Source organism: Heloderma suspectum, chromosome 12 (assembly GCF_057233095.1).
Source record: "Heloderma suspectum isolate Gila_16-S chromosome 12, 16-S_ref, whole genome shotgun sequence".
Classification (NCBI taxonomy): domain Eukaryota; kingdom Metazoa; phylum Chordata; class Lepidosauria; order Squamata; family Helodermatidae; genus Heloderma; species Heloderma suspectum.
Genome location: NC_139469.1, coordinates 9295696 through 9323245, shown reverse-complemented (window position 1 = coordinate 9323245; position 27550 = coordinate 9295696). Strand labels below are relative to the sequence as shown.

The 27550-nt window shown below is 43.1% G+C and overlaps 1 protein-coding gene across 3 annotated transcripts in view; it reads right to left on the bottom strand.

The window, feature by feature from the left end:
- Nucleotides 1–27550, bottom strand: part of SDK1 (sidekick cell adhesion molecule 1) — an 851863-nt gene that overhangs the window by 180608 nt on the left and 643705 nt on the right. For all 3 annotated transcript variants that reach the window (XM_084818282.1, XM_084818285.1, XM_084818283.1), the window contains exons 20-22: nt 19564–19662; nt 12334–12525; nt 11161–11282 (exon numbers count right to left, since the gene is read on the bottom strand). In XM_084818282.1, coding sequence (XP_084674408.1) covers nt 11161–11282; nt 12334–12525; nt 19564–19662 — 413 coding nt within the window. The remainder of the gene's footprint in view (nt 1–11160; nt 11283–12333; nt 12526–19563; nt 19663–27550) is intronic.

The following is a 27550-nucleotide window of genomic DNA, read 5'->3' as shown; positions in this document are numbered from 1 at the left end:
TATTAATAAAGATAATAATATTAGATTTGGCTGTATGTTCACATTCCTTGAACCCACTCAACAAAATACAGAGCAGTAAAGTAAGGTGAACCTGGGACTGCAAGAGCATTGACAAGGAGGCTGCAAAGGTATCCAACAGGCTACAGTCAATCAGTGGGCCACATCTGGCTGTGTGTGTATAATGTCACAAATTGTATAGATCTGCCCTGTAGCAAACAGGCATTGTATATGGCATAAAAACACCAGAGAAAATGTTGCCACTCTGTGGTAACAAAGGATTTATTGACATAAGTCTGGGTTTACTTCAGTGCCAAAACAAGAAGCTACTGCAGTTAACTGGCAACAGCATTCAACTGACTCCTCAACAATTTGCTTCTAAAGCTTGTGGTCAAAATTATAGAAATTGTGTTTAACATATATTGCGTAATTCCTTGATTATTATTTTTTTTAAGAGATTCATCTGCTTTTAAATTCAGCTTTGCTTTATTACTCTGGGTTCAAGTGTACAGTCTGAGGGAGATGAAAAATTAGTACTAATAAATTTTAATAGACCTTTTAAGAAGTATGTCATATGGCTCTTCTATAAATCAGGATGATGGTATTACAAGGTCAAGAATATCTTGACCTGCATGAGGTAAGGAAAAAAGAATCTGATTCTCCTTTCACATAAGGTAAAGTAAGAATGAATAAACACTTTGACATAGATACATGCATAAAGGTTTTGGAGAACGCAGTGGTTTACATGTGAAAAATGCAGACAGGAAAAACACACACCAGACAATGCAAAAGGTTTATGAGCATATTCATATGACATCCAGAAGACTATCTGCTACATCTGGACAAAGATTACAGGCACATTTCTGTGCAAGCCCCATATGCGTGACTGGATGCTGCACAAGAGTTCTACTACATATTCTTGTACAACTCCTTTTCGTTTCTATAGGGTTTGCAAGGAGAATTTCTCAGTGGATCAGGCCCAGTGTCGGCACTATGCGCTGCACAGAGTCTAGACAGTTTCCACTGAATAAGTATTTAGCAACAGCATTTCCTCATCACATTTTTGGGATTGAACTGACTGTTTCACCATTAGGGGTCTATGGACCACTAATAACAGAATTTGAATCCATACGGCAATATCCAATGGGGTGCTGTACCCCTGCCGATTCCTCTTCACAAGCAAGATCCACTGCTTGCGCAATGGAAATTTAGCATCTCCGGGAGCAACCGGAAATGAGCAGAAACGCTAGTTTCTGGAATGGGGCAGGCCTGCGGAGCTTGCACAGCTCCACCAACCTATCTCAATACAGAAATGAGCATTTTCACTCATTTCTGGGCTTCCTATAGGAAGTAGCAAATCTCTGCACAAGTAGTGGGTCCCACTTGTGCAATGGTAGCAGTGAGAGGAGCTGCTTGTGCAATGGCCTTTGGATACTGTCTGTAGACCTCTAACACAAGTCAAGAAATAATTCACTAATCACAAGCAGGTTCTCCCTACACAAGTTGTAGTCCAGGGATGGGCAACTTGTAGCCTTCCAGATGTTTTGGCCTACAATTCCTATCAGCCCTCACCATTGGCTATACTGGTTAGGGCTGATAGGAATTGCAGTCCAAAACATCTGGAGGGTCACATGTAGACCACCCCTGTTGCACTCCAACAACATTTGGAGGGCCACAGGTTCACCACCTCTGCTTTAAGCAAAATGTTGATAACCACCTGCTTCGTGAACATATTACAAAATCGCCCATGAGTGCCGTGCAAAAATCTTGGATGATTTAAAAACTGCCCAAGCTGACTTAGCTATCTATCTTGCCAATACAAGAATTCATAGCATTTTCTTATTTTTATAACGTCAATGTGTTTGATAAACAGCATTCTTATTGTGATGAATTATATGAATTTCGGCTACAGTCTTGGTGGAAGCAGTCCAGTTCTAGCCAGTGGAATTGAGTTGTCATTTCTGTTTGTGTTATGACTTTAGGGACAGCAGAATGAATTCCATTGTGGTGGGATAATTTGTTCCAGAAAGGCAGGGCTAACATCTGTCAACTAATGACTAACAGTAATGTGCTTTAAAATAAGCATCCTCAAGTTGTACACAAAACTATTCCTGTTCAAACTTAAATGAAAGAAATGGTCCACTCAGTAGCCCAACAGTTGTTCTTATTTGTTCGCCTCCTTAACACCGAGTGATTAACAATATTGCACATGGAATCTGTATGTCCTAACATCAATTTCTAGATTCACATTTCGGCTTTCCTAGGGGAAAGTCAGAGAATTCATTAACAAACTAAAGCTGCAATCCTATACACACTTACCTGGGATTAAGTCCCATTGAGCTCAATAGGACTTACATCTGAGTATCCATGTATAGGATTGCACTGTAAAGCAGCAAGTAATGTTTCATCCACCAAACTTTTAAAGTATCAGTAGTTACAGTGAGACAGAAAAAGAGCCATGTAGGTTTCAACTTTGGTGCTGCGGAGTGGCAAAGTCTTGTATGTCACTACAGGGACCTTGAACCCTGGTTCATATCCAAGTTACACTCTCCAAGTGTCATCTGTCATCTCAAAAGCAGTGGAGTCCACTTAACAGTTGATAAAAGGCTGCTTAACAAAGTTGAAAAGGTATTCTTTTACCTTCCTGTTTCAAGGGCTGGATGCAGGAGGGAAGCATTCAGAGCCAGGACTGATATACCTTACTATTTCAAGTGTATTGAAGGAGCCAAGTCACTTTGCCAAGGCCATCTTAGTCATTGTCAAAGCATTAGTGTGATGATGCAGACTGGATCAAGGTTATCGATACAGACAGGGAGCTAAGAAATGAGCACCCTAGTTAATGAGCCTCCAATAAGTCAGTTAAAGTTTTTGAACTGGGATGAGCTAAGCTCCTAGCATCCAAGCTCCTAATTCCATGTTCTGCCCACTGAAAATGGTTTGCCTGAAGAACAATTCTCACTTTACATTTTCGATTCAGACATGGATATTTTAGGGAAGGGCCATAGCTCATTGGTAGAACATATGCTTTTCATGCAGAAGGTCTGAAGTTCACTCCCTGACATCTCCTGATAGGAGAAAACTTGGAGAGCTGCCACCAGTCAGTGTAGACAAGAATGACTTAGATGGACCACTGGATGGACTGGAGAAGACAGCATCCTGTGTTGTTATGAACCTCTGTGAATCACTAATATAGAAGAGGGAAGAAGATAGCACTCTTTACAAAATATGAAAATTTTAAAAATGGGACAACAGAGGATTCCAGATGCAGTAGCTGAACATCAGAAACAAGATAAGATATTCTGAAACTCCAAAATCCTGGGAGAAATTTGAATAAGGGAAATTTTGGATGCATTCTTAGAAATATGAAAGATGAGTGTATCAAAATGTGGTGCAGATCCCTCTAAAAATTTAGAATTAGAGCTCCAGTCTTACTTCTGAATATTTAAAGCAACATGTGCCAAATTTTATATGCGCACACTCTTAATGCTTGATGAGAGGCCTGTGCATTTTGTACCCAGGTATCTGTATTGGATTACAACATGTAAAATTAGAATAAGCCCTGAGAGATTCACACACTAAAAAGTGTTGTGCCTCTAGATGGTAGGAGAAGCATTTCTCTCTCTCTCTCTCTCTCTCTCTCTCTCTCTATATATATATATATATAAAACACACACACATATATATTTACATCACAGGACATTAAGTACATTTTCATTTTGCACTTAGGGAAAATTCTATTTTTGTTGGTGAAACATACTACCCTTCACACAACTGTTATGACAGTGAGCACTTAGAAGATTTTTGTGCTATTATTTTTTTAAAAGAACACCCAACCCAGATGCCAATTCTGATTCTGTCTAATGAAGCACAGTAAAAGCTTTCAATTTGTGAACCACAGGCTGTTTCCAAATATACTGCAGACATACGATTTAGAATGACAAAGGAAGAACCCAACTCTAAAACTGAATCCTTGCAAAGTAAAATGTAGGAAATGTGAAGTTTGGAGGAGCTGACTTATAAAAAAATGCCAGAAGCAGTGGGTATAGAGAGATCGGCTCAGATTAGCTGCCATAATATGTTAGGCTACTGTTTCTGTGTCCTGGGATTGGTTTATATGGGACTGTCAAGAGTCACACAAATCCTTCTTTCTATAATTTAAAAAGGACACATCTTAGCACAGGGTAGGGAACCTCTTTCAATCTGAGGGACGAATTCAATTTCAGAGATGCATTCAGGAGCCATGTTCCAGTGGTGGGCAGGCTGACGGCAACAGGGGTGGGGCCAGAAAGACAACAAATGCCAGCATATTTTAAATTAAAGCTCTTTCTGCCAGCAACTAAGCCTTAGAAGAGGCATTTCAACCTTTCAGAAATGGGTGGGGGGACTGCACAAAAGCTGGAAACCAACAAATGAGTGGTGGTTGGGGGAAAGGGGGCATGGCCATCTGGGGAACCATGGAAGGCCATACTGTGACCCCAGGGGGGGGCAGATTTGGCCCCTGTGCCTCAGGTTCCCCACCCTTATTTTAACACAGTGGAGGTGTTCACACAACATGCTAATCCATACTCAGTGGTTGAGTGTAGGTTGCTGTTGAACCTTGAGTTGTTTGTTGAACCGTGAGTTAGTGGGCTGTCTGCACCCAGGCCATTTTCTGCACGGTGGCTTGTTAACCATGCAGTATGGCTTGTGAACCACCCTGAACATCCCAACAACAAACCATGGGTTTTCAAGGTGGCTTGTTCAAGAAAAATAAGCCATCCTGTGGAAAATGTCCTGGGTTCAGACAACATGCTAACCCATGGTTCAAGAAACAACTCACGGTTCAACAACAACCCATACGAAAACACTGAGTGTGGATTAGTGGGTTGTATGAACCCAGTTCAATATAGATTTTTAAAGGTAAAATTTAAAACAGATGCAGTTAGGTAAAGAAAGAGAAGGGGCAGAAATCCAAAATCAATGAAAATACAATTCCTGATATTGTTGTAATGTTGTTCCCATAAAAACGAAGAAATGCTAAGTTAATCACCAACTTGGGGAGCCAATCTTTGTATTCTATATTCTATGATTAGCTACAAGACCTCAAACTACTGTAGAGGAAGGCAAAATCCACTGCCACTATGGAAACATTACAGCTGAAATAAGATGAGAGCTCAATCAACTGAGAGGCAGATGATTGCTCCCAGAGGACTTAATGTTGAGCCACTCCACAAACCAGGTACAATTATTTAAAATGAGCTTGACATGGAATTGACTCTCAACCTTGGATATTTTGCTAGCACATCACTTGCTGGAAATTTTATCACTGTTTCTTGTGTTCTCTTTGCTCATCCAAAGCTTGAATAAGTCAGAAGAGAGGGATAAAAATGTCCCCAGTGCCTACTCTATTACTTCATTCCTTAATCATGAATATGAGAGTGGGACTGCACTATGAGGCTCCCACTCCCTCCTCTCCTCTCATATGTGACCCCCCCTTTTTATTTTTTTGAAGCTAACCATGGTTAGCTCTGAGGCACAGTCTGCAACCTTGGTTAGAACTGGGTTTGTGAACTGTGGTTTGAGCAAAGCATCACTGGCAAAAAAAAGGAAAAAGAGGGGGAAAGGCCTGATTAGCTTCAAAGGGGAGAGATAGGAAGAGGAAAATGCATGAGGAACAGAGAAAAGATTACATAAACACCTGTGTGATATTTCTATTCTCCTAAACATAGTTAGGAGATCAAGTAGTGTTACATCTGCTCAGGGCCTCTCTTCATAACATTAATGATTTCTATAAACCTCTATCATGTCCCTGCTTAGGGATACATTTTTGCGCACATAGAGTTTTGCATGTTGTGGGTCTCATAATTATTCCAAGAGGTGTAGGCAACATTGTTTCAGCAGCTCCCTGCAATATGCCATGGCTTATGCACTAACTGAGATATGCAGTACTAACAATATCCATGTGATGCCCTAGGACAAAACCACCATTCAGCAATTACACACCAGGACAGAGGTTAAATATAAAGCTCATATGCAACACTCAAAAGAGACCAAATAGCTTGAAGCAGTCTCGCTACCAGGACAATGATTGTATCAAGGCATGAAAATGGCAGAATCTGGTTTCAGGAATGCAGCATTTAATCTTAAAGTACCTGATGAGATTATTTATAAAGATCTGCAGGTAGGAAGGAAGGAGCACAATTTGCTTGACAGGAGACTAAATGTGGAATGGCTATTTTCTCTGGGACAGAATGACAGAAGCAAAGTGTGACATTGTTCAAAGCTGGAGAAGAGTATTTCTCTGATACACGCTTGAAGACTTAAGGTGGGAAAACTCTATAGAGTATTTCATTACAGCATAACAACCTACTCAGGCACATGAATGATTGGAAGGATATTGTAAAAGGCAAATCAACCTGTACTGCCCCCTTGCGCCCTATAATTTAATCCCCTCCCTCAGACATTCTGCTTAGCATAGAAACTCATGTAATCGAATCTAAAATCAGATTTCTCCACTGAGGGCAAGATAAATTCCTGAGTGAGCTAGACTTCAGATGTGGTATCTGCGCAATTTATGTTGTGGCTTGCTTCCTTCTGAATGCATACACACACAAAAATCTGTGTGAATTATTTAGAGGAAGAGATCTCCATGTCTATATTATATCATATCTTGGGAGCTCCACAAGAAAGCCTTCCAATTACTTCGTTTCCTTTGCTGCGCTGCAAATGTTTCTGAATTTCTTTTCTTTTTCTTTCTTCTTCATTTTTAAACGTTTACAAAGAAATGGAATTAAAATCTCAATGGGCTAGAAACTAAAAGTGCTGAAGCTATCTTTCAGTCTTGCAGACTGTCACATAGCCTGGATTGTTTCATTTTTATTCCTCGGATTGACAAATCCTTAAACTATGCATAAAGACAGATTAATGGTGGTGAATGTCCAGAAAGGGACAGTGTAGGCAATGTAGCACCTGCAGGCACAGTGCAGCCTTGGACATCTTTCCTGGTGCCCCCTGAGGTGTTCTACTCCTCCCACTTTTAATTTTAATTTTTTTTATATAACAAAGTTTCTTACTGGAGGCTGGGGTCACTTAAAAGCAAAGTGAGGGCTGCTAGCTGCTCTCATCTGCTTTTCCCATGAATGCCTCTGGGCCACACGTGGGGCTCAGAGACATTCTTAGGAAATGAAGATGGGAGACAGCTGCAGGCCAATGCTTTCATCTGCAGCACACCCATTTTGTGGCGGTGCCCAGGACAGTTTCTCAAATTGCCAGATGTGCTCACGGGCCCAGAAAAGTTGCCTACCCCTGCTTGATATGATTAGGTTCACCACCCTTTCTCCTGACAGAAGTGTGAAAAGATGTATGAAAGGTACAAAGTCCCATAAGGCACAGGCTTCACCACCACTATGTGGAACAGGCAGAAGAAGCTGCACCTTTTTTATTCCTGAATACTAGGTCGGTATTAAAGGCAGTGGAGGTTGGTGGCTCCGATGTCAGTGGGGCAGTAAATCTGCTCCGGGTTTCAGCCAGAGCCAGTGACTGGTTCTGTGAAGCAACTTGGATAGCTCCTGTAGAGTTCTAACTGGTTCTGACTAAAACCCGGAGAGGATTCACCGCCCCACTAACATTGGAGCCACCAGCCTCCACTGATTAAAGGCATTAAGCCTTTATTAGGGGAAAAGATCTTAGCTTTAGATTGTAGGTCTATGGGGAAGGTCTATTTTACTTTTTTATTTTTGTAGAACACCTAGCAACTTTGAGCACTTATAGAAATAAATACTAAACAGGCAGCATTCCTCAGTCTGATGCCTGTAACTAATTTGAGGGAACAAAGGGATGGCGTAGCCCAGCTGCCCCCAAACCCGCACCTTCCAGATGTTTTGCTCTGCAACCCCCATCAGTCCATCCAGCATACTCAGTGACCAGTGATGATGGGAGTTGTAGTCCTTCTTACATTAGAGATGATAATCCCAAATAGTAAAGCCCAGCAGACTGTTTACGTATTCCTGACTAAGCAGTAAACCTATTTAAAACTGGCTGAAGAGAGAAGCAATCATGCTAAATCTGGAGGGAAAGATGTGCATGGGTGGGCAGGAGAAGAGAGACCAACAAGCAGCATAGACACTCAAGACTGAAATATACAGTCCCCCACCCCCCAGGAACCAAACGGGCTAGAAACGTTTTTTAAAAAAATGAGAGCTGAGGTGAAGGGCTTTTAAAGAGTGGGGGACCTGAGTAATTTTCCCTCTAGGCTTCACTGGAGACCTGATAATCATATGTCTATTTTTGGGCATACGATTAAATATGATAATAGCCACATGCATAAGAAACATAAAGACTGCCTTGCTGGATCAGACCACCAAGAGCCCATCTAGTCCAGCATTCTGTCTCTAACAGAGTCTTGGAAAGCTCACAAGCAAGGCATGGCCCTATAGTTTTACCATATACCATACAATCCAGGAATCAGAGGTATATTGACTTTAACTGTGGAGGGTCAATTTAGTTTGTCATGGCTTACATTTATTGATAGCTGCCTAACCTCTTAAAAATGCCACCGCCAAATATTCCCAAGGTCATCTAAAGTCAATGTATATTTGTAGATCCTTCATCTCAGGTCATATGACCTGTTCAGGTTAAAATACAAAGCACAAATAGCAGAACAACAATGACACCAGAAGTTACCATTTATCCAGTGTAGCTAATGCAGTCAATCAGTTGAGCTCTGATGTGCATAGCAATGAGGAAAAAGTTAGTCATCTGCTAATTAATGTATGGAATCTTGTCTAATGGACAATGCATAACTAGTCTTTAATCTGGATGCTCTTGTAAACTAGACAAAGGAGGAAAAATTATACGATGATCCTTCATCTAAATTAAAATGTACAGATTATAACATTAATATCAAACCTTCAGCAAGTGCTCAGCCAGCAAATATTTTGATATAGCCAAGATGGACGATCTAGCTATTGTCTAGATATCCCCCCTTCTGACTGCTTTTGAAACTGGCCTCCACCTAATAGCATCTCTTAGCATCTCTCCCTCTCTCCCTAATAGCATATGCACTCTATCAACTTGATAGATTTAAAGGCATCAGTAAATGTTCTTACCTTTGCCCCTAGTCTTTGAATGGAACTGAAGATTAGCCTTGCTCTTCATGCACAATTCCTGTCCTCTATTAATGGAGAAACGTATTTCCTCTCTTTAAATACTTCCCTGTAGCAGAAGAGCTAACCTTTTAACTCTTCAGCAAAACATGAAAATCCATATGTTCAAAGCTATATATGCTCCTTTAGTGCATTTGCTCTAATCCCTCAGTTAGCGAGACACCCCCAAAGGTTTACAGCACATCAGTCTTCCAGAGTGAGTGTTTGGTGCAACAAAATCAAGTGGTCTTGTGGCACCTTAAAGGCAACCATGTTTACGGCTACAGCTTTCAAAGACTGTAGTCTACTTCATGAGCTACATGAATTGTTACCCCTAGTAAGAAGATATACATGGGTGAAAACAAATAAAAATTGTAAACCATGAGGTCACATGGCAAGAAAATGCAAAAAGAAAATGAAAATGCAAAATTATTGTAAGACAATTAAAGCTTAAATGTATGCAAAATAAGCTTCCTGGCCCCCCAATAAGTCAGGCTTCAGCTGCACTATTTGGCCTACCTACCCTGAAATCTCAAAAAGAGGTTGGGCTGATTGTTTTTTAAATTGTATATTAGTACAGAAACAGGACAGAACAGACTCACAAATTAACACGTGAAACTGATGCGGGCCAGAAATAGACTGATCTGTCCATCTCTAATCACCCAGCAATCAAGCCCTGCAAGAAAACCAGCTCTGTCCATCTGCTCTGGTGATACCATTTTTAAGTCAAAGAGCACTAGCTCTAGGATCATAAAGACATAACAAGAGCCTTGCTAGATCAAACCAAAGACCCATCTAGCCCAGCACGCTGTTTCCAGCAATCTCTAGGCAGATCCTTCTGGAATGTCCACAAGCACAGCATGAAAAGAACGCTCCTTTGTTATTCATCCTCCAACACTGACTATGCCAATGAAAGGCAAAAACTGAACAAAATTGAACAATAAGTAAAATAATTACTGTTGCACATTGAAGATGCATCTCACACATGGACACTTCCATTCCATCTAAACTACCACTCAAATTGGTTTTATTGGATGCTGATCTCTAGAACCCTAGGTTGGGCTACAGAAGATTTGGGATGCATATTTTTATTCATCATTATTTAGATAATTTATAAATCACCTTTCAATACAATTATTCTGAAGGCAGGGTACAGCAATTAACTATTCAGAATTGCAAATCCTATTCAGAAGTAAGCCCCACTTAGTTACTCCCAAATAAATGAGTGATTTCAGTGTACCAATTCCTGCACTGAGCAGGGGGTTGGACTCGATGGTCTTTAGGTCCCTTCCAACCCTACTATTCTAGGATTCTATACAGAAGCCTGCAAAGCTCAATTAAGGGTGCAATCCTATTGAGATAGATGGTCACCTCCAACTTCCTCTGCAGTTGGAGGCGACTGCCTATCCAATGCAGGGTGGCTGAAGCACAGACAAGAGGATTCCCTCTGTGCTCTGGCCACCTTGCAGTTTGCCGTAGATGTAGGGGTTTGCCTTAGGGGAGTTTGCAGCTTGCCTTAGGGGAGGTAAATATGTGAGGAGACACTTCCTCAAGCAACCGTGTCCCAAACCATAACGTGGTTTCAAGGTAAGTATTAGCCCCTTGATTTTAGTCCAGAAACAAGCAGGTCAGCAATGCCAAAGTGGTGTCTGTCACTAATGCAAAACACAAATGTTGCCTGACCAAGAATTAAGCAAGTTTCTGTGATAAAACTTTAATTTATTTTAATTTATTTCATTTCTATTAAGTGCTTTATAATGTTAATACAAATGCTGATCGCATGTGAAGTGCTTTTATCATACCAATGTGTGTGGCAAAGGTAGCAACCATACAACTAGGAGTAGGAAGCAAATGACTAAAATACAATGCGCCCAACTCTGTGGCACCTCTCCTTTTAGAAACAAATCACCAACTTCTTGTCAGGTTATAATCTAATGGTCATGCTTCAGCATCTCGGAATCAAAGCTGATTATAAATTAATTCATCAAGAGTTACTTAACTGATAGGGTGATTAAAAACGTATCCAATTCTTTTTGCATACCTGACCCTCTACCATCCACTTGGAGACAGAAGTTTTTCCATCATACCCGGGTCGGAACTGAAGTGTGGCAGAGCGAGGGCTGATGTTTGAGATGACTAAATTGGATGGTGCACCAGGAAGCTCTGTATAGGTCAACACACCAAAGGAAAAAAAGTGAAGGGTAGAGAATGCAGAGGTGGGATGTAAATTCACAGCTCAGTTTTTCAAAGGCTTGTGCGGCTGTGTTGTTTTTCAGTGACATCAAAACAAGAACATACAGAGCCCTGTGAGCACACCAAAGGTCCATCAGCAGGCCCTAAGGAGCCCACAAGCAGCACAGGCATGTAAGAGCCTCCTCCTCTGGCTGCTGCCTAGCAGCTGGGGCTCTGAAGCATGTGGTCTCTAAACCAGGAGGCGGCCTATTTGAACCTGGAGATTGTTTCAAATGTTCTGGAAACAAAGCACGATTTGTTATGGGTATGGAAAGACCTTTGGTGTCTTGGGAGGGTTTGCATGTATTTAAAAATGGGCTCATGCTTCAAAATAGGTGACCCTTGGGTAGAAACCGGGTTGCCAATAGAGCTTAAAAAAATCATAAAAACCCAATGATGAATGCACAATAGTGCAATCCTGCTCTTTGTCTGTGGAGAGCAAGGTGCAGATGCTCCACATGGATGAGTGAGCAGGACTGAGTGGAGTGAGTCGGCTGCATCGACCAGCTAACTCTTTCTGTCTCTCTGACCTCTCAGCCTCAGACCCCCTCCATATATAGGCTACCATCTCCCAGTGGTAGGAGAGTGGACGGGGAAGGAGGATGGAGGACTATGCTAACCCAGCCTATGCAATCCTCTTTACCCCCATCCAGTTTGTTTGGGTCCAGATTTCTGGCCTCTGTTCCTCCTCTTGGGGCCTTTGTACAGATGTAGGCACAGAGAACAGAGTTAATCTAACTAGACTGGTGTACCTAAATGGGAACCTCTACTCATTTCACCATTAACCTCAAAAGGGCCCCATTATCAGTTGTGGGGAAAACCTCCCACCCAAATCTTCCCTGAATCAGTGCTACACAATATACAAGTTTTGTATTTCAGTGTTTCACTTTATATCTCTAATTAGCTCTAGTGATCCTTGGCATTTAAATCATAAACACCACATCAATATTTCTTGGGCTGCTCCAAGCTCCGTTTTACTAACCTGGAGGAACTCCCGATGAAATCGTAGATGAAGTGACCAAGCCGGTCCCTTCCGCAGTCATCGCTGCTACCTCTATTGTGTAGGTGGTGAGAGATGACAAGCCTGTAATTTTGTACTCAAGGGTTGTGTTAGCAAGAGTGAGAGCAAGACGAGATTCATTCCTGCTATACACCTCCCAGGAGATTTGGTAGCCTGGAGAAGGGGGAGGGAAAGGACAAAGAGATGAAGGAGATGTTATCAGTGGTATCTTTTAAGGATGCTCCCTGTACAGTCTCAAAAATCCGCTCAAAGAACAGCTTGCCAACGTTGGCGAGGAGCCTCTCATGTATTTATATTTCCCTTAAAGAGAAAGGCACTTTCCTTAAAAAAATATCTGTTCAGTAATCTGAGGTCAACTATCTCAAAGCAAAGAGACCTGCCCCACTGGGGTGAGGGAACTTCGCCCTCCACTATTCCAGTTAGCCCTGGATGAGGGGTGTCCATGGGGTTTGAAGCAGGGACAAGTCTACAGTGCCCACAACTCTGTTTGCAACCCTCTGGCTGCTGAGCTGTAGATCTGCTCTCCTCTTCAACAGTCACCCCAAGCATCAAGAATTTTTTTTCCTCTGCTTCCCCCGTCAGTGGCTATTCACATACCCAATTAGTTCACATGCACCTGTCTCCCTTTTCCAGGTCTGAGCGTCATCTCTCCCAGCTCATAACCTGAATAGAGTACTAGCATAAATACATACATGCATAAAAGTCAGGCACACATACCCCTTCCATCATTTGGCTCATGCTTGTCCAGCATCTTCACCTGACTATATCAGCTGACTTCACCTGACAATATCCTACAGGAAGGTCATGTCATGTGGTTTGACAACTCTTCACTCTTGTCTTAAGCAAGCATTTTTAGGATGCCATGCCTCTGTATGAACTTGCCCTTCTCTGGATCCAAGCACCATCAAAAGTGAGGTGGGTAGTGACTGGGAGAAGGTCTTCACTTTGGCAACACCCCTGTTTTGGAACTCTCTCCCCAGAGTTTCACCTGGCACCAACCCTGCTATCTTTTCAGTGCCAGATGAAACCTTTAAAAAACATTTTTCCCAAGCCTTTTTAATTTTTTGTTTAAAATTTGGTTATATTGCTGTTTTGTTTTATTACACTGCAATTGCATTTACCTTGTCATTGTTGTGGAGGGTTGTATTGAAGGTGATCAGGGAATTTGTATTGAAAAGTGAGATATAAATATTCAAATAAACACCTTTCTTTTCTTTTTTGCATAATTTATTTGTATCTAGGCTCCCTTCCATTTCCCTTCAAGTATTACACCTTGAATTAGTCTCCCATTTATTAAAATATGCCCTGTATCATACTTTATCAGTCCTTGTCCCTCTGCAAATCCTCTCCAATATTTCTTCATTAGTTTTCCCATCCTATCCAACTCATAGGAGCAGCCACTGTCAATATCATAGAATCCCAGATTAGCAACTAATTTTATACAGGAGCTCTATTTTGAACTGGAAGCCCAGCAATGTCAACTCTAAACACTGACTCACTCTTGAAAACTTGCAACACAGGAAAATGGCTATTTAGGCCACTCCATACCAGAGTATATGATTTCCTTAAGTATAGCTACGACCCAGGTGTCTGTCATACAACATGTTTATAAAACGTTATATGTATGCTAGGGGAAAGATGAGGGGACCCCTGCAATTCACTTTATCAGTTAAACTGTCTATTGCTCAGGGCAGTAAGAAATCAGTCCACCTGCAAATAATGCATGCAACTCCAAGACATAAAGGTTGAAACTTGAATAAAGTGAAGACATTGCATAAAAAAATGTCCTGTTGCTGGAAAATAATTCAACAAGCCAAGGAAGAAATATGTGTGTATGCATATACAAAAGATACCTCCACTAGGCAAAAGCTACTGTCACCAATGAGAACTGAGGAACCACTTACAAATGCGATGCTAATCAACCCAGAGGAACATGCTGAGAATGTTAAGAAATGGGAGGGGGAATCTCTCTTCACTATGCTTGCCCTTGCATAGACTTTAAAGAGGCGAATCATTTTATCTTGTCTTTTCAAACCTTGTACAGCAAATCCATTGTCCTTATCCATACAAGCACCTGACCCTCCACCTCACTTTTCTATTATAGACTGCCTGTTAAGCCCTTCGTGCCTTTGCTCTTTATATTTCTATCTGTCTTCCATGAACTTCCTCTGAATTTCTATAACCTGATTTTCTCAATTTTACTTCAGATTTTGCTTGTTCTCCTCTCTCCCTCCTCTGACAACTTTATTCATTCTGGAGCACATTTGTGAACCTTTCTTGTGACAGTATCCAGAGACCTGGTTGGTAAAGTTGGCTTCATCACAACTTTCCTAGCGCGTAAGATCAGGGCAAGAAAGTACAGGTGCTCTTGATGTTAGGTGCAGAAAAGGGCAACCAAAATGAACAAGGGATTGGAGCAACTCCCCTATGAAGAAAGGTTACAATGTTTGGGGCTTTTTCGCTTAGAAAAAGGGGGACAGGATAGAGGTGTATAAAATTATGCATGGTGTGGAGAAATTGGATATGGAGAAGTTTTTCTCCCTCTCTCAAAATACTAGAATTCAGGGTTACCCAATGAAGCTGAATGGTGGAGATTCGGGTCAGACAAAAGGAAGGACTTCTACACACAGTGCATAGTCAGACTATGGAATTAACCTCCACATGACATAGTGATAGCTGCCAACTTGGGTGACTTTAAAGGAGGATTAGACAAATTCATGGACGACAGGGCTACTAATGATGGCTATATACTTCTTCCAGGATCGGAGGCACAACACCTATGAATACCAGTTGCTGGGAAGTAACTGAGTGAGAGGGTTGTGAGGGCCCACATGTCCTGCTTTGGGGCTTCCATGGGCATCTAGTTGGCCACTGTTGGAAACAGATAAGCTGGGCCAGATAAGATTGCTTCCCTTTGGTGCACATCAAAAACCAACACAAGGAAACAGCCAGGCTACCATATCATAGCTGCAAACACCATGTAGAAAGGATGGTATGCTACATTCAGCATCTAATGTCCTCCTCCAAGTGCCTCCTCCAAGGGAAGCTCAGAAAGCAGCAATGAGGGAGAGGGCCTTCTCAGTGGTGCCCCCCCCATCTGTGGAACAAGCTCCCTGATGAGGTTGGCCTGGCACCAACATTGTTGAAAAAAGACTTATCTCTTTTCCCAGACATTTGGCAGCACATGATGCGTTTTAATTGGTCCTGGATGTGTTTTTAGTTATGACTGATAGTTCAATACTGTTTGTAGTTTAGGGATGTCGGAGAATTTCTCCACGAATCTCCGGGAGGCCGAATGCCAACGCATTCAGCTCCCTGAAATTGGTGGAGAAACGGTCCGCCCCCCTGCCCCACCCCCCGGGATGGGACTTACCTTTGTCGCATGTCCCTGGCGGTGGCGGCTCCTGGCGGCGGTGTGGCGGCGGCGGTGGCTGGTCTTCCGACCGGCTGCCGCCGCCGCCATTTCCAAATTAAAAAACAACAACAACAAACGTGATAGGCTATGTAAAGATTTACGTAGCCTATCATGGCTAAATTTTCCAAAAACACCGTGATAGGCTACGTAAATGTTTACGTAGCCTATCATGGCTGACATTGAAAGAAAAAAAAAGCGCGTACGCAAATGGCGGCACCCATGGGTGCCGCCATTTGCGTTCCTTATTTGGGCACGTGTAGTCTACATAAACATTTACGTGGACTATGGCGAAAATAAGGGCAACGCTATTTGCGTTGCCCTTATTTTCGCCGTAGTCTATGTAAATGTCTATGTAGACTACACGTGCCCAAATAAGGAACGCAAATGGCGGCGCCCATGGGCGCCGCCATTTGCATACACGCTTTTTTCCCCCCCAAAGTCAGCCATGATAGGCTACGTAAACATTTACGTAGCCTATCATGGCTGACTGCAGGGATGCAAACGGCAGCGGCTACGGCTGCCGCCATTTGTGTCCCGGCAGGAGACAAGATTCGTGGCTGGAGGGGCGGGGCACCTCCCCCCTGGCCAGAATTTCGGCGGGGAGGGACGAGGTGCCTCCCCTCCCACCCAGAATTTCGGGGGGAGGAACGGAGCGCCTCCCCCCCACCGTGAAGCAAGCTGCGGGACCAGGTAAGTGACTTTCGTCCATCCCTAGTTATATGTTGTTTGTGTATAACCTCCCAGAGAGCTTTGGCTATGGGGTGGTATAGAACTATAAATAATAATAATAATAATAATAGTAATAGTAATAATAATAACAATAATAATAATAGTAATAATAATAAATATATTGTCTCTGTGTTTTATGTGCTTTTTTGTACAAGGCTTTTAAACTCTTTATATTGCATTTAATGTTTTAACTTCCGTAAACTGCCCAGAGAGCTTCGGCTATGGGGCAGTATAGAAATGCAATAATCAATCAATCAATCAATCAATCATGTCAAAATGGTTCTGAGAACTGGCTCTAAGCAGGCAGCCAAACTCACCAATAGTACACCAATGTTTCTACTGCTAAAAAAAAAGAGACCCAGGAAACCAGACAAAAACGAAATGTACGGACCCAACATTGCTAAAAAGGAAGTGAACCTGTGGAAATAGCCCTGAAGTCCAAAGTAAGAGGCAAATGGGAAGAAATCTGGGACATACCGCAAGTTAAAAAAAAAAAGGTTTCTAACTTTAAAAGGCACAAAGCGTGCCAGGTGAGTACTTAGAAGAATCAAAAGCAAAGGGCTTTTTAAAATATGACTCAAGCTAAAGCCAGGAGAAGAAGCATCCCTTATGCTCTGGCATTAGCACCTTCTCCATAAGCTGCAGCCTAACTGAAACTAATGACCAGAAGAGTTTCAGAAATAATTTTCTGTTGATCTGGAGTAAATTCTGTATGAGAGAGCAGTACATCCAATCACAAACTGTCCGTCTGCATCCAGGCCCTCATAAATCAGAGTTTACCGAGGGAGAGAGGAAGATACTGAAATTTACAATGAGAGCAATGGGCAATTTACCAAAGCTGGCTTGCTCCCTCCTAATGCCCTCTGTGCTTTCCTCTCCTTCCATGCACGAGAATTAAAAACCAAGTCACAGTAAATGACATCCATGCACAGAAGTGATGAAGTAGGAGCCTCCTAAGCACTCCTAGATTTCTAAGCAGCACCGAACCATTCGAGGGAAATGAATGATTTTGTCGCCTCCCATCTCCCAACCTTAAATGCAATGCTCACCATAACAAGGGAAGTTTTTCTTCCTTGCAAAGCTTGCCTGACATGTCTTTACACCTGCATTTCCTCATAAGTAAAAGGGATTTACTTGGCTGGAACAAACTATCACCTCATTCAGCCAACATCCAAGCCATCATTAGACAGCCAGTGTGGTGTAGTGGTTAGAGTGTTGGACTGGGAGCCGGGAGATCCGGGTTCTAGTCCCAACTTGGCCATGAAGCGCACTAGGTGACTTTGGGCCAGTCACTGACTCTCAGCCTAACCTACCTCACAGGGCTGTTGTGAGGATAAAAATGGAGATGAAGATCACGTACGGTGCCTTGGGCTCCTTGGAGGAAAGGCAGGAAATAAATGTAACAAATGAATAAATCATAGGAATTCTGCACTGCAGAATGTGGACCTTTTCCACTCTCTCTGTGGCACACCGTGGTCAGCAGTATGGCCCATTACTCTGTGGATGATGTGCACAGGATCCCATTTTGGGGATGGTGCTTGGAATATATAGGAAATTGCCTTGTACCAGATCATGCCATTGCCCAGAGTACCGTGTACTCTGACTGGCAGGGGCACCCCAGGGACTTTCCCATCACCTTCTTCCTAATCCTTTTTAACCAGAGTTGCTGGGGTTTGGAGTGGGACCAACTGTATGCTAAGCATGAGCTTTGCCACAGGGCTACGGTCTCTTCCCAGAATGACCTTCCAGTCTCTTCTTGTCCTTGGATTGTATGCCAATTCGATGCACGTAAGCCGAAAGAATGCCAGTTTCTGTAATGTTCACTTCTGTTGTTTATTCTGCCTCTATACAGAGACTCAATCACGAGATGTGTATAAGAGCAATACACACCACAGAAGACGTAGGAAACTCTGTGAAGATCTCTGTCTGATATCCAAACCGACTTTGCCTTAAAAAGTGGCAGAAATATCCACTACAGTGTTATGACCAGTGACTGAACAATTAATGGTTATAACATTCCAAAGGTCACAAACATAATGTGGATATATAGCAGGAAAGAATGGCCCAATGAACCGCTGCCATTGACAGTAGAAGAAAATGAGTTCTTTTGTAATATAATGTATGTGAAAGGGGCAACTAGGGATGGGAAAACCAGGGATGCTCGAGTTCACTGAAATTCTCTAAGCTCCACTTTGTAGCTCGATTCGTCTCGCTCCTGTTCTCATTTGTGACCTGTTGTTCTTTTCATTCGAACAGGAAAAGTGCACATTTTCATGCACGTTTTTCAAAAGTGCACTTTCCCCACATTGACTAAAATGTGCAAATGTGTATTTTTTTTAAATGTGAATGTTGAAGTGCACATTTTTCAAATGTGATCGCAAGTTCAAGAATTTGCAATATCCCCCCCCCCCGCAAAAAATACACTCCTGTTTGCACTTTGGATTGTGAGTGGGGCAAGTTGGAATGATCTGCAAACTGAAACAAAATTCTTGAACATCTCTAGGTGTAACTGGAATGCTCGGTCAAGAGGGAATTAACTTGGCAAGCTCTTCTTCAGTTTGGATGATTGTGATCAAATAAACATCTGAGTAGGTCATGATGTCCCTGTTGTAAATTTAGTACCGGAAATTCTTAATCCTTGAGCAATGCCCATCCAACTCTTAGCAGTTGCAGAAGAGCAGAAGCTGAAATGTGTGTGTGTGTGTGCGCACGCATGCATGTTTGGGGTGGGGAGATATGAGATTTAACAAGCTCAAGGAGCTAGTGCGGACGGAGATGATTTCTTCCACAGACACATTTTCTAGGGTCCACAATTGTGAGCTGGTGGGAATTGGTCCTGTAATGTCTCTAACATACCTTTGTTGACTTTTTCAGCTACAAAAAAGTAGTAGCAGCAAACTTGAATTCTCAGTCAGAGGCTCTTGATAAAAACTGCCCTTATTGATCACTGCAATGTGATGCGTTTCCTCCACCCCACATTTCTTCCCCTCATGTTCCTTTCCCCGCGTTTGTAAGGACTTTTATAATGGCTACTTGCTGATACTTACCTGTAATGATGCCATTTTTCTCTGCAGGTTCTTGCCAGCTGACCTTGAGCGATGTGTCCAGAATCTCCGTGAAACTCAGATGTCCCACTGCTCCTGGCTCTAGCAATCAGAAAGGGAAATCTGTTAACAGGAGAGGTCCCATTTACTTTGGATCAGATTCAGGTTGGCAGCGTTAGGACTGAAGAAATAAAACATCCAGCCAGGGCTAGCTAGCAGAGAGCTCTGCCAGAACGATCAAGGCATTGAGGACAATTCCAGTTATCATCTGTATGAATTATTTTACCCCGTCTTCATCCCAGCTATTTACAGAACTAAAGAGACTGGCAGGAAGAGATTTGTAGCACAATCCTATAGATGTCTACTCAGAATTAAGTCCCACTGAGTTGAATGGAACTTACTCCCAGGTAAGTGTTTATAGGATTTCAGCCTTACTGACACTTGTTTACTGTTTCTCCTCTTGATCTAATCTAATTAGAAGAGCCAGGCGGCTGAATCCCGAAAAGCAAGCACCACTGCCGTTACTCCTTAATGGTCTAATACAAGCTGCGGTCATTTCCCTGGTGTCTTTTGCAGATGCTAAGCAAGCAGGCTGTGTCTGTGCAAGGGCCGCATTGTGTGGCTGCACACACACAGTATGTCTGTGAGTGCCACATTCATTTGGGTAAGGACTTTGCGGTTTTGCAAGAGCGTACGAAGGTTGGGGATATCCACCCAGCCCTTGTGGGGGGAGGGAAAAAACATTCCGAAAGAGGTCTTTCAAGATACCACTCACATGTAGGGATGTCAGAGAATGTCGCCACGAATCTCGGGGAGGCCGAATGCCAGCTCATTCGGCCCCCCGAAATCGGTGGTGAAACTGTCTGCCCCCCCCACCCCCCCAGGATGGGACTTACCTTGGGCAAATTTTCCTGGCGGCGGCGGCTCCGGCGGCGGTTCGGCGGCAGCAGCTACGGCGGCTGGTCTTCTGACTGGCTGCCGCCCCCGCCATTTCCAGTAAAAACAACAACAACAACAACAAAACGTGATAGGCTATGTAAAGATTTATGTAGCCTATCATGGCTAGATTTTTAAAAAATACCGTGATAGGCTATGTAAATGTTTACGTAGCCTATCACAGCTGATTTATAAGAAAAAAAAAACACACGCGTACGCAAATGGCGGCGCCATGGGTGCTGCCATTTGCATTCCTTATTTTGACATGTCTTAGTCTACGTAAACATTTATGTAGACTAAAATGGCGAAAATAAAGGGAACGCAAATAGCATAGCGTCTACGCTATTTGCGTTCCCCTTATTTTCGCTGTCTTAGTCTACGTAAATGTTTACGTAGACTAAGACGTGTCAAAATAAGGAACGCAAATGGCCGCCATTTGCATACACGCGTGTTTTTTTCCCCCTTTTAAATCAGACGTGATAGGCTATGTAAACATTTACATAGCCTATCATGGCTGACTGCAGGGACGCAAACAGCGGCGGCTATGGCCGCTGCCATTTGCAGACCCGGCTGGCCAGGATTGGGGGGGGGGGGAGGGACGGAGCGCCTCCCCCCCGCCAGAATTTCAGCGGGGAGGGACGGAGCGCCTACCCCCAAGCCAGAATTTCAGGGGGAGGGACGGAGCGCCTCCCACCCACCATGAATGTCACCCTTTGAAAAGGTAAGTGACTTTCGTACATCCCTACTCACATGGTAACAAGCTTCAGCAAATAGGTGCAACGGGGTGGAACTTCTGAAGGAATTTTTGCAGCTTAAGCTCAACAACTCTTAAAACAGCATTTCCTGGTGGGTAATGAAAGTACGTAAAATAGCAGTGTGCCAAAAAATGTGCCGACTTTGTTCAGTCCTGATCTTTAGCTAAGGCACCCAGACAGATTTGTGATACTGCCTGCTCTTCACAGATATATCGTGAAGAGGAAGCTTTTCTGCTCACTTTACATTCACTACGCTTCTGTTACCTGGATCCCTGCCGGACTGGGCTGCCCTCCTGCTCTGTTGACACTATTTGGCAATTCATATTCTGTTTCCTCCTCATTTTTGTCCAGTCTCTAATCCCCCTCCAGCTATGAAGAAGGAAGACTGCCAAAAGGCCAGCTCTAGCCAATTTGCAGTTCCGCCCCTGGAGTCCAGGGAATATGGCTGAAACTAGATTCTCTTGCATCCAGGACGCAAAGTATCATGCAAAGAGAGCTCTTGTCTAGGAGAAACTCAGGCTTCTCCGGCAGAGCTCAAATGTCATGCTTCACAATTGTCCTAACAGGGGAATAACTTACTTTGGACAAGCTTTTGGGTGATCTCAGCCTTTTGTGACTGAAATAGTCCAAAATGTTATTTCTGTAGAATGTCAGGACTGAATCCTATACTGTAGTGAAGAATGTCAGGTAGGGATTCAGTCTGTGTAATGCTATGCAAAACTGGACACAGGAGGGTCAACTTTAGGGAGACCATCCACACCCACAAGGAAGTCTCTTTGCATCAATGGGCCAGAATGGATAGGGTGGTCTGCCCTAAGCTCTAGCAAGGCTTCCTGGTCAGACTTCCTTGTAGTGTCAGCAACTAGGAGACTTTACTCTTGCTGTGCATCACTTGTCACCGCTACTATGGGAGGATGATTTATTAGTCTATTGACTCTTCCTTGGGGGTCTAGTAGGGATGTACGGATTCCCCACCGTCTGTTCTGGTGGGGAATCTGGAGGGGGGGGCGATCTGTTCCTCTCCCCCGGAATCCTTGCTGAGCAGCTCCACTCCACGAGGATTCCACAGAGCCAAGGGCCACCGCTGCTTACCTGTCCTGAATCAACCAGAGTCCTTCGCCTCCGCACCGATTGCCATTTAAAAAAAAAAAAATGGCGATCAGCAGGATGTCCCCATAGACTTATACGCAGAATAGAGCTGTAAAACTTGCGTATAATTATACATAAGTCTACATATAAGTCTCTGTGTCTATAGGCTTATATGCAAGATTCATGGCTGTATTTTGTGTATAAGTCTATGGGGACATCCTGCCGATCGCCTTTTTTTTTTAATGGCTATTGGCACAGAGGCGAACGGCTCCCGGTGCAACCAGCAGCCGTGCCATCCCACGCGGAATCCTCGAGGAGGTAAGTGGGGCCGATCCACCGCAGATTCCTCATTTGAATGTGCGGCAGATTTCTCTGACATCCCTAGAGTTTAGGCCTGGTTTTGGTACCAAGACTGCTTTGATTGACTACCTATGCCCCTAGTCAGGGGAAATGCAACCATGTTGATTCTTCTAGACCTCTCAGCAGCTTTCAATACCATCAACTATGGTATTCTTCTGGATAGGTGTCTGGACTGGGAACTGGGGGCACCATGTTGCAGTTGCTCCATTTCTACCCTGACAGTCAATTCTAGAAAATGGTGTTGACAGACTACTGCTTAACTCCCTGCCATTTATGCTATGGGCCAATAGAGTTCGCTTCTGTCCCCATGTTATTCAATCCATGGCACTTTTAAGGGAGGTCACGCAGAGGTTTGGGGTGAAGTGTCATCCACATATTGAGGATCCACAATTCTATTTCTCTGTTTCATCATATTGAGATGAGGCAGTGGGAATGTTAAACAGGGGTCTGGCCATGCTAATGGGCTCAGTGAGAGCTAATAAACTGAAGCTCAATCCAGATAAGATGAAGGAACTGTGTGGGGAGGATCAGCTTCCCAGGGAAGTAAGATGTGGTTCCCAGGGGAGAAGATGTGGTTGCACTCCTTCTGAAGGAGCAGGTGTGCAGCTTGGTGTTCCTTGATCTGCCCTTGTCACTGGGGGCACAGTGGTTCTGGGCCACAGCGTGCCTTTTACCAGTTTAGGCTGGTGCAACACCTGCAAACCAACCTAGAGAGAGATAGCCTAGCCTCAGTGATCCATGCTCTGGCAACTTCTAGTTTAGACTTCTGTAAAGTGATCTACATGGGGTTGCCTTTGAAGACTGGAAATGGCAGTTAGTTCAGAATGTGGCAGCTAGTCAACTAAGTTGGACTGGGCATCACATCACACTGGTGTACTACCTCCCAATCCATTTCCAAGTGCAATTTTGAAGTGCTTATTTTTACATGTAAAGCCCTTTGGGGTACTATATGTTACAGCCTTCTACATGTGCCCCTGATCTCTGAAGGAAGGTGGGTGTCCTTCTCAGTGGTGGCACTCCAGTTATGGAATGCTCTCTCCAGAGAGGTCTTCCTAGCATCTATTTTGTTGTCCTTTTGGTGCCAGGCAAAGATCTTTATTTCCCCAGATCTTTCAGAGTTAATTTTAGTCCTGCCAATTGTTTTAAATGTGGCTCTTAAGAACTTTCTGCCTTTTTAGCCTTTACCTGTATTTTAACTGTGTGGGGTTTATTTTTCCTTTTATGTAAACTGCCCTGATATTTATGTATTCGTGTCAGAAGCATCACAATTTAAAAACATACTGTAACACATAACTTTTAAAATATAAAATGTAGAAGTTAAAATATATAAAAATTAGACAAAACTTGCCCAGAAACTAGAAACATTAATTACATTCTGTCGCGCTGTCATAAGGTCCTCATGTGTACATTGGTCAGGCACAAAGAGCAAGTATACATATTGCCTAGCCTCAGTCTGCAAGTTTCTGCAGTCGCATAGGGCAGAGATCACTGGATAACCCCATTTATTCAAAGTGTCTCTGATAATTTCTATTTAAGGGCAGTATAGAATTTTTAAAAATAATACACTGACTGGCTCTTTCAAAGAAAGACCAAAAATATCTTCCACACCATCTCAAGAGGAAGAGTGAACAGAATCAAAACCATCCTCTGTGAATCTTTGAGGTGTCCTCTGTGGGCCAAATGGACATGAGGTAAAATGTGTCTTTGCATCTAATCTACAGGGTTTTTTTTAATACGAAGCGCATCAGCCAGGGTAGGGACTGATAATTAAATAGGGTCAGAGCAAGTGTGGAGGGGGAATTTAACCTTTCCTTCCTCTGCTGTGGTCCTGAAGGAATACTGAAACTTCTATTTGCTTTTGGGGGAGGGGGGAATCTCTCATTGGTGCCAATGGGGGCACCACCCCACACCCCGCAATGCAAATAGCACTTTTAAAGACTCTCCTCAGAACTGTAGCAGAGGGAAAGGGAGCTAAATTCCTCCTCCATGTTGCTCTGATCCCATTAAAATCTGTAAAAAGAAAAGAAAAAAGTAGAAAACGTTGGCATCTTCATCTTTATGGCAAGTCCTTTATGACCCAAAAGGTCTTCAGTATCATCCCCTCCCCCCGAAAGTTGTGGATATCCCCACACACTTTTGCAGGGGATGAATAGTTCCATGAAGGTAGGGGGGGGATATTTGTCCCAGCCTTACTATGAAGCAAGACCAAAGAAAGAAAGAAAGAAAGAAAGAAAGAAAGAAAGAAAGAAAGAAAGAAAGACAGCCACCCAGCCAGCTCTAGCAAGATGACAAAAATTATAGTTTCAATGTTTGCACTTTTCATCATCACACAGAGAGCTCTCAGGCAAAATAATAACCTCACCATTTCAGCAGAGTCACCTCAAATGCCAATACTTAGTAGTTTTCTATTGATGTCCTGAGCACTGGTGTTTTTCTTGCTTCCTGTTGCCCTGCAGGAGACCCAACCGGACTTGGTTGGGTCTCCTGCAGCTGCTAAGCAGGAATTCTTATTCTCTCTTTCAGGTAGCAAACACAGCCTGGATTATCCTGCAGTGAATGACAAGCTGAGCATCCTTTTTACTGCTACATGGGGCTGACTGTGAGCAACAAAGCCTTTCCCATCCAAAGCGGACAGGATGATGAACTCAGAGGCTTTTATGCACGGCGGTCTATCTTGCAGGAAGAAGCAGTCTGGCACAGAGAACTACAGGAAGGAAGAGCAAAAGAATTCTTGCCTAGCCAGGCTCTTACAAGTCAAAGCTTTTGCCTATTTAGCCCAGCTGTATCCGACTGGCAGGGTCTCAGGTGAAGGGTTTTCCCATTACTTACCATCTGATCCTTTTAACTGGAGAGTCCAGAGACTGAACCTAGGGTCTTCTGCATGTTCTGCCACTGAGCAATAGTCCCTTCCCATACATTATGGCTGACTGCTTGTGGGAAAGGATGTAAGAACTGATCTCTTGCATAGTTGGCAAAAAGAAAAAGCAACAGCAGCAGAGAACAACTGGCCTAGAGCCATGTCAGATGTATGCACTTGGCAACTACCAGATCAACTGTGCTGTGTTAATGTGTGTCAGTGGAATTTTTGAAGCTTTCAAAATCAGATTACTACTGAAGTAAATAATCCAAGCACCAGTTCTGCTTTGCTATTCTGGCTTTAAGTAAACACATTTAAAGTTAAGCAGCTTTGCAGATATCCAGTGGTCAGAGTGCAGTCTGCTGACACATATAGGTTCTGATGGTAGAGAAATGGTACTTTGAGCACAGAAGTATCCCCCGTTTCTTTCCCAACAAGACTTTCCCATGGCCAATTTGTCAGCCTTTGGAACCAGACTTCTTTCATGCTGAAGAAGCAGTCTATGAGATTCATCTTTGCAGCAAGATTGTCTTCTGCATTGTCTGGGTTTCTCTCTACAGCAGCAGGGGTGAGATTTTGAATGGGAAGTGGGGAATTGACGTGAAGTGTGCTTGTGCTGCTCACCAAAGAAAATGTTTCTTCTCTCTGCAGGCTTTGATAAATTAGGCCAGGGAAAATGCTAAAAAAATCTGACACACAATACTACAAATTGGACATACGTTGCATGAATTTTTTCTTATTTATTTTTAAATAAGTTTATTAAAGTGCTGAGAAGTGGACACAGTTAAAACACAGTTTTGAATAGAAACAGTTTTGTTTGGAATAGAATTGTGAAGCTTCCTGATTCAATTTGGCATCCAGTGCAAAGTTTTTCAGTCTCAGCTGTGTTGAAGAGGTACAGCCAAGTAAACCCAAGTACATCAAAATAGGTATGCCCCTTGTACGCCTATTGTATGGTCAGAAGGTAAAGAGGGAATAGAAAGTGCAGCTACCAATCTTGCTTTTATTGGGCACCATCCAGAGGGAAGTTCTCTTGCACAACCCCCACTGAAGTGAATGAAAAACACAGAAACACACGACTCTTCCACAGCTTCCTTCCACCGAAGCACAAAGCTGAGAGGATGGAGGCGGTGTTGGTAGATGGTGCATCTCTTTGTGGGGATGGTGTAATCCTGGACGAGATGGCGCTCCTTCTTGAAGGATCAGGCTTGCAGGATGGGGTGCTGGTGGATATGGCTTTATCCTCCCACATGAACCTGCTCAAGGAGAGCTCCCTCACAGGCCCTCCTTTGAGTCCTCCCCTCCCCTTCAGAGGTGAGGAAGGTGATAACTCAAGACAGAAGCCTTTGGGTTGTGCTACCCTACCTCTGAAATACTCTCACCAAGAAACCTCACCTAGACCCAGATCAAATGACTTCTTGGTAGTAGGTGAAGGCCTGTTATTTGCTTAGGCTTCTGAGACCTTCTGTTATTTTTTATCTGTGCTTTTTTTTAGTATTGACTGTGCTGCTGCTCTGTTTTTGCTCTTATTTATTGTTTTACTTTTTATTGTTTTTGTTCTGTTTTGTTTACTTTGTTTTAAAAACTCCTGGTAAGCCTCAGGGAGTCCCTTTGGGGATGGAAGAATAGGGTACTAAATACCACCCTCAAATGAATGTATGTATGAATAAATTAATTAAAACCTTCATTGGAGGTTCTGCAGAAGAATGCCCCTGTGAATTATGCCCACTGTGATTACAAATCTTCTATGTGTTGACAGGCAGACAGCATGTTTCTTCCTGCCAAAATTTTGTATCTTCCAGTCTCTGTAGAACAAACATAAAATAAGATATATGCCTGGAAGAGTTGGCTGCATGTCACCCTCCCAGGATTTTTCCCTTGGCAACCTGCAAGGCAACTGTATTATGAATGCAGCAAAAAACAACATGGCTTCTGAAATATGCAGGATGTAGTTTTGGTGGGTCCAACCCATGAGGCATAGCTGGAAGCACTG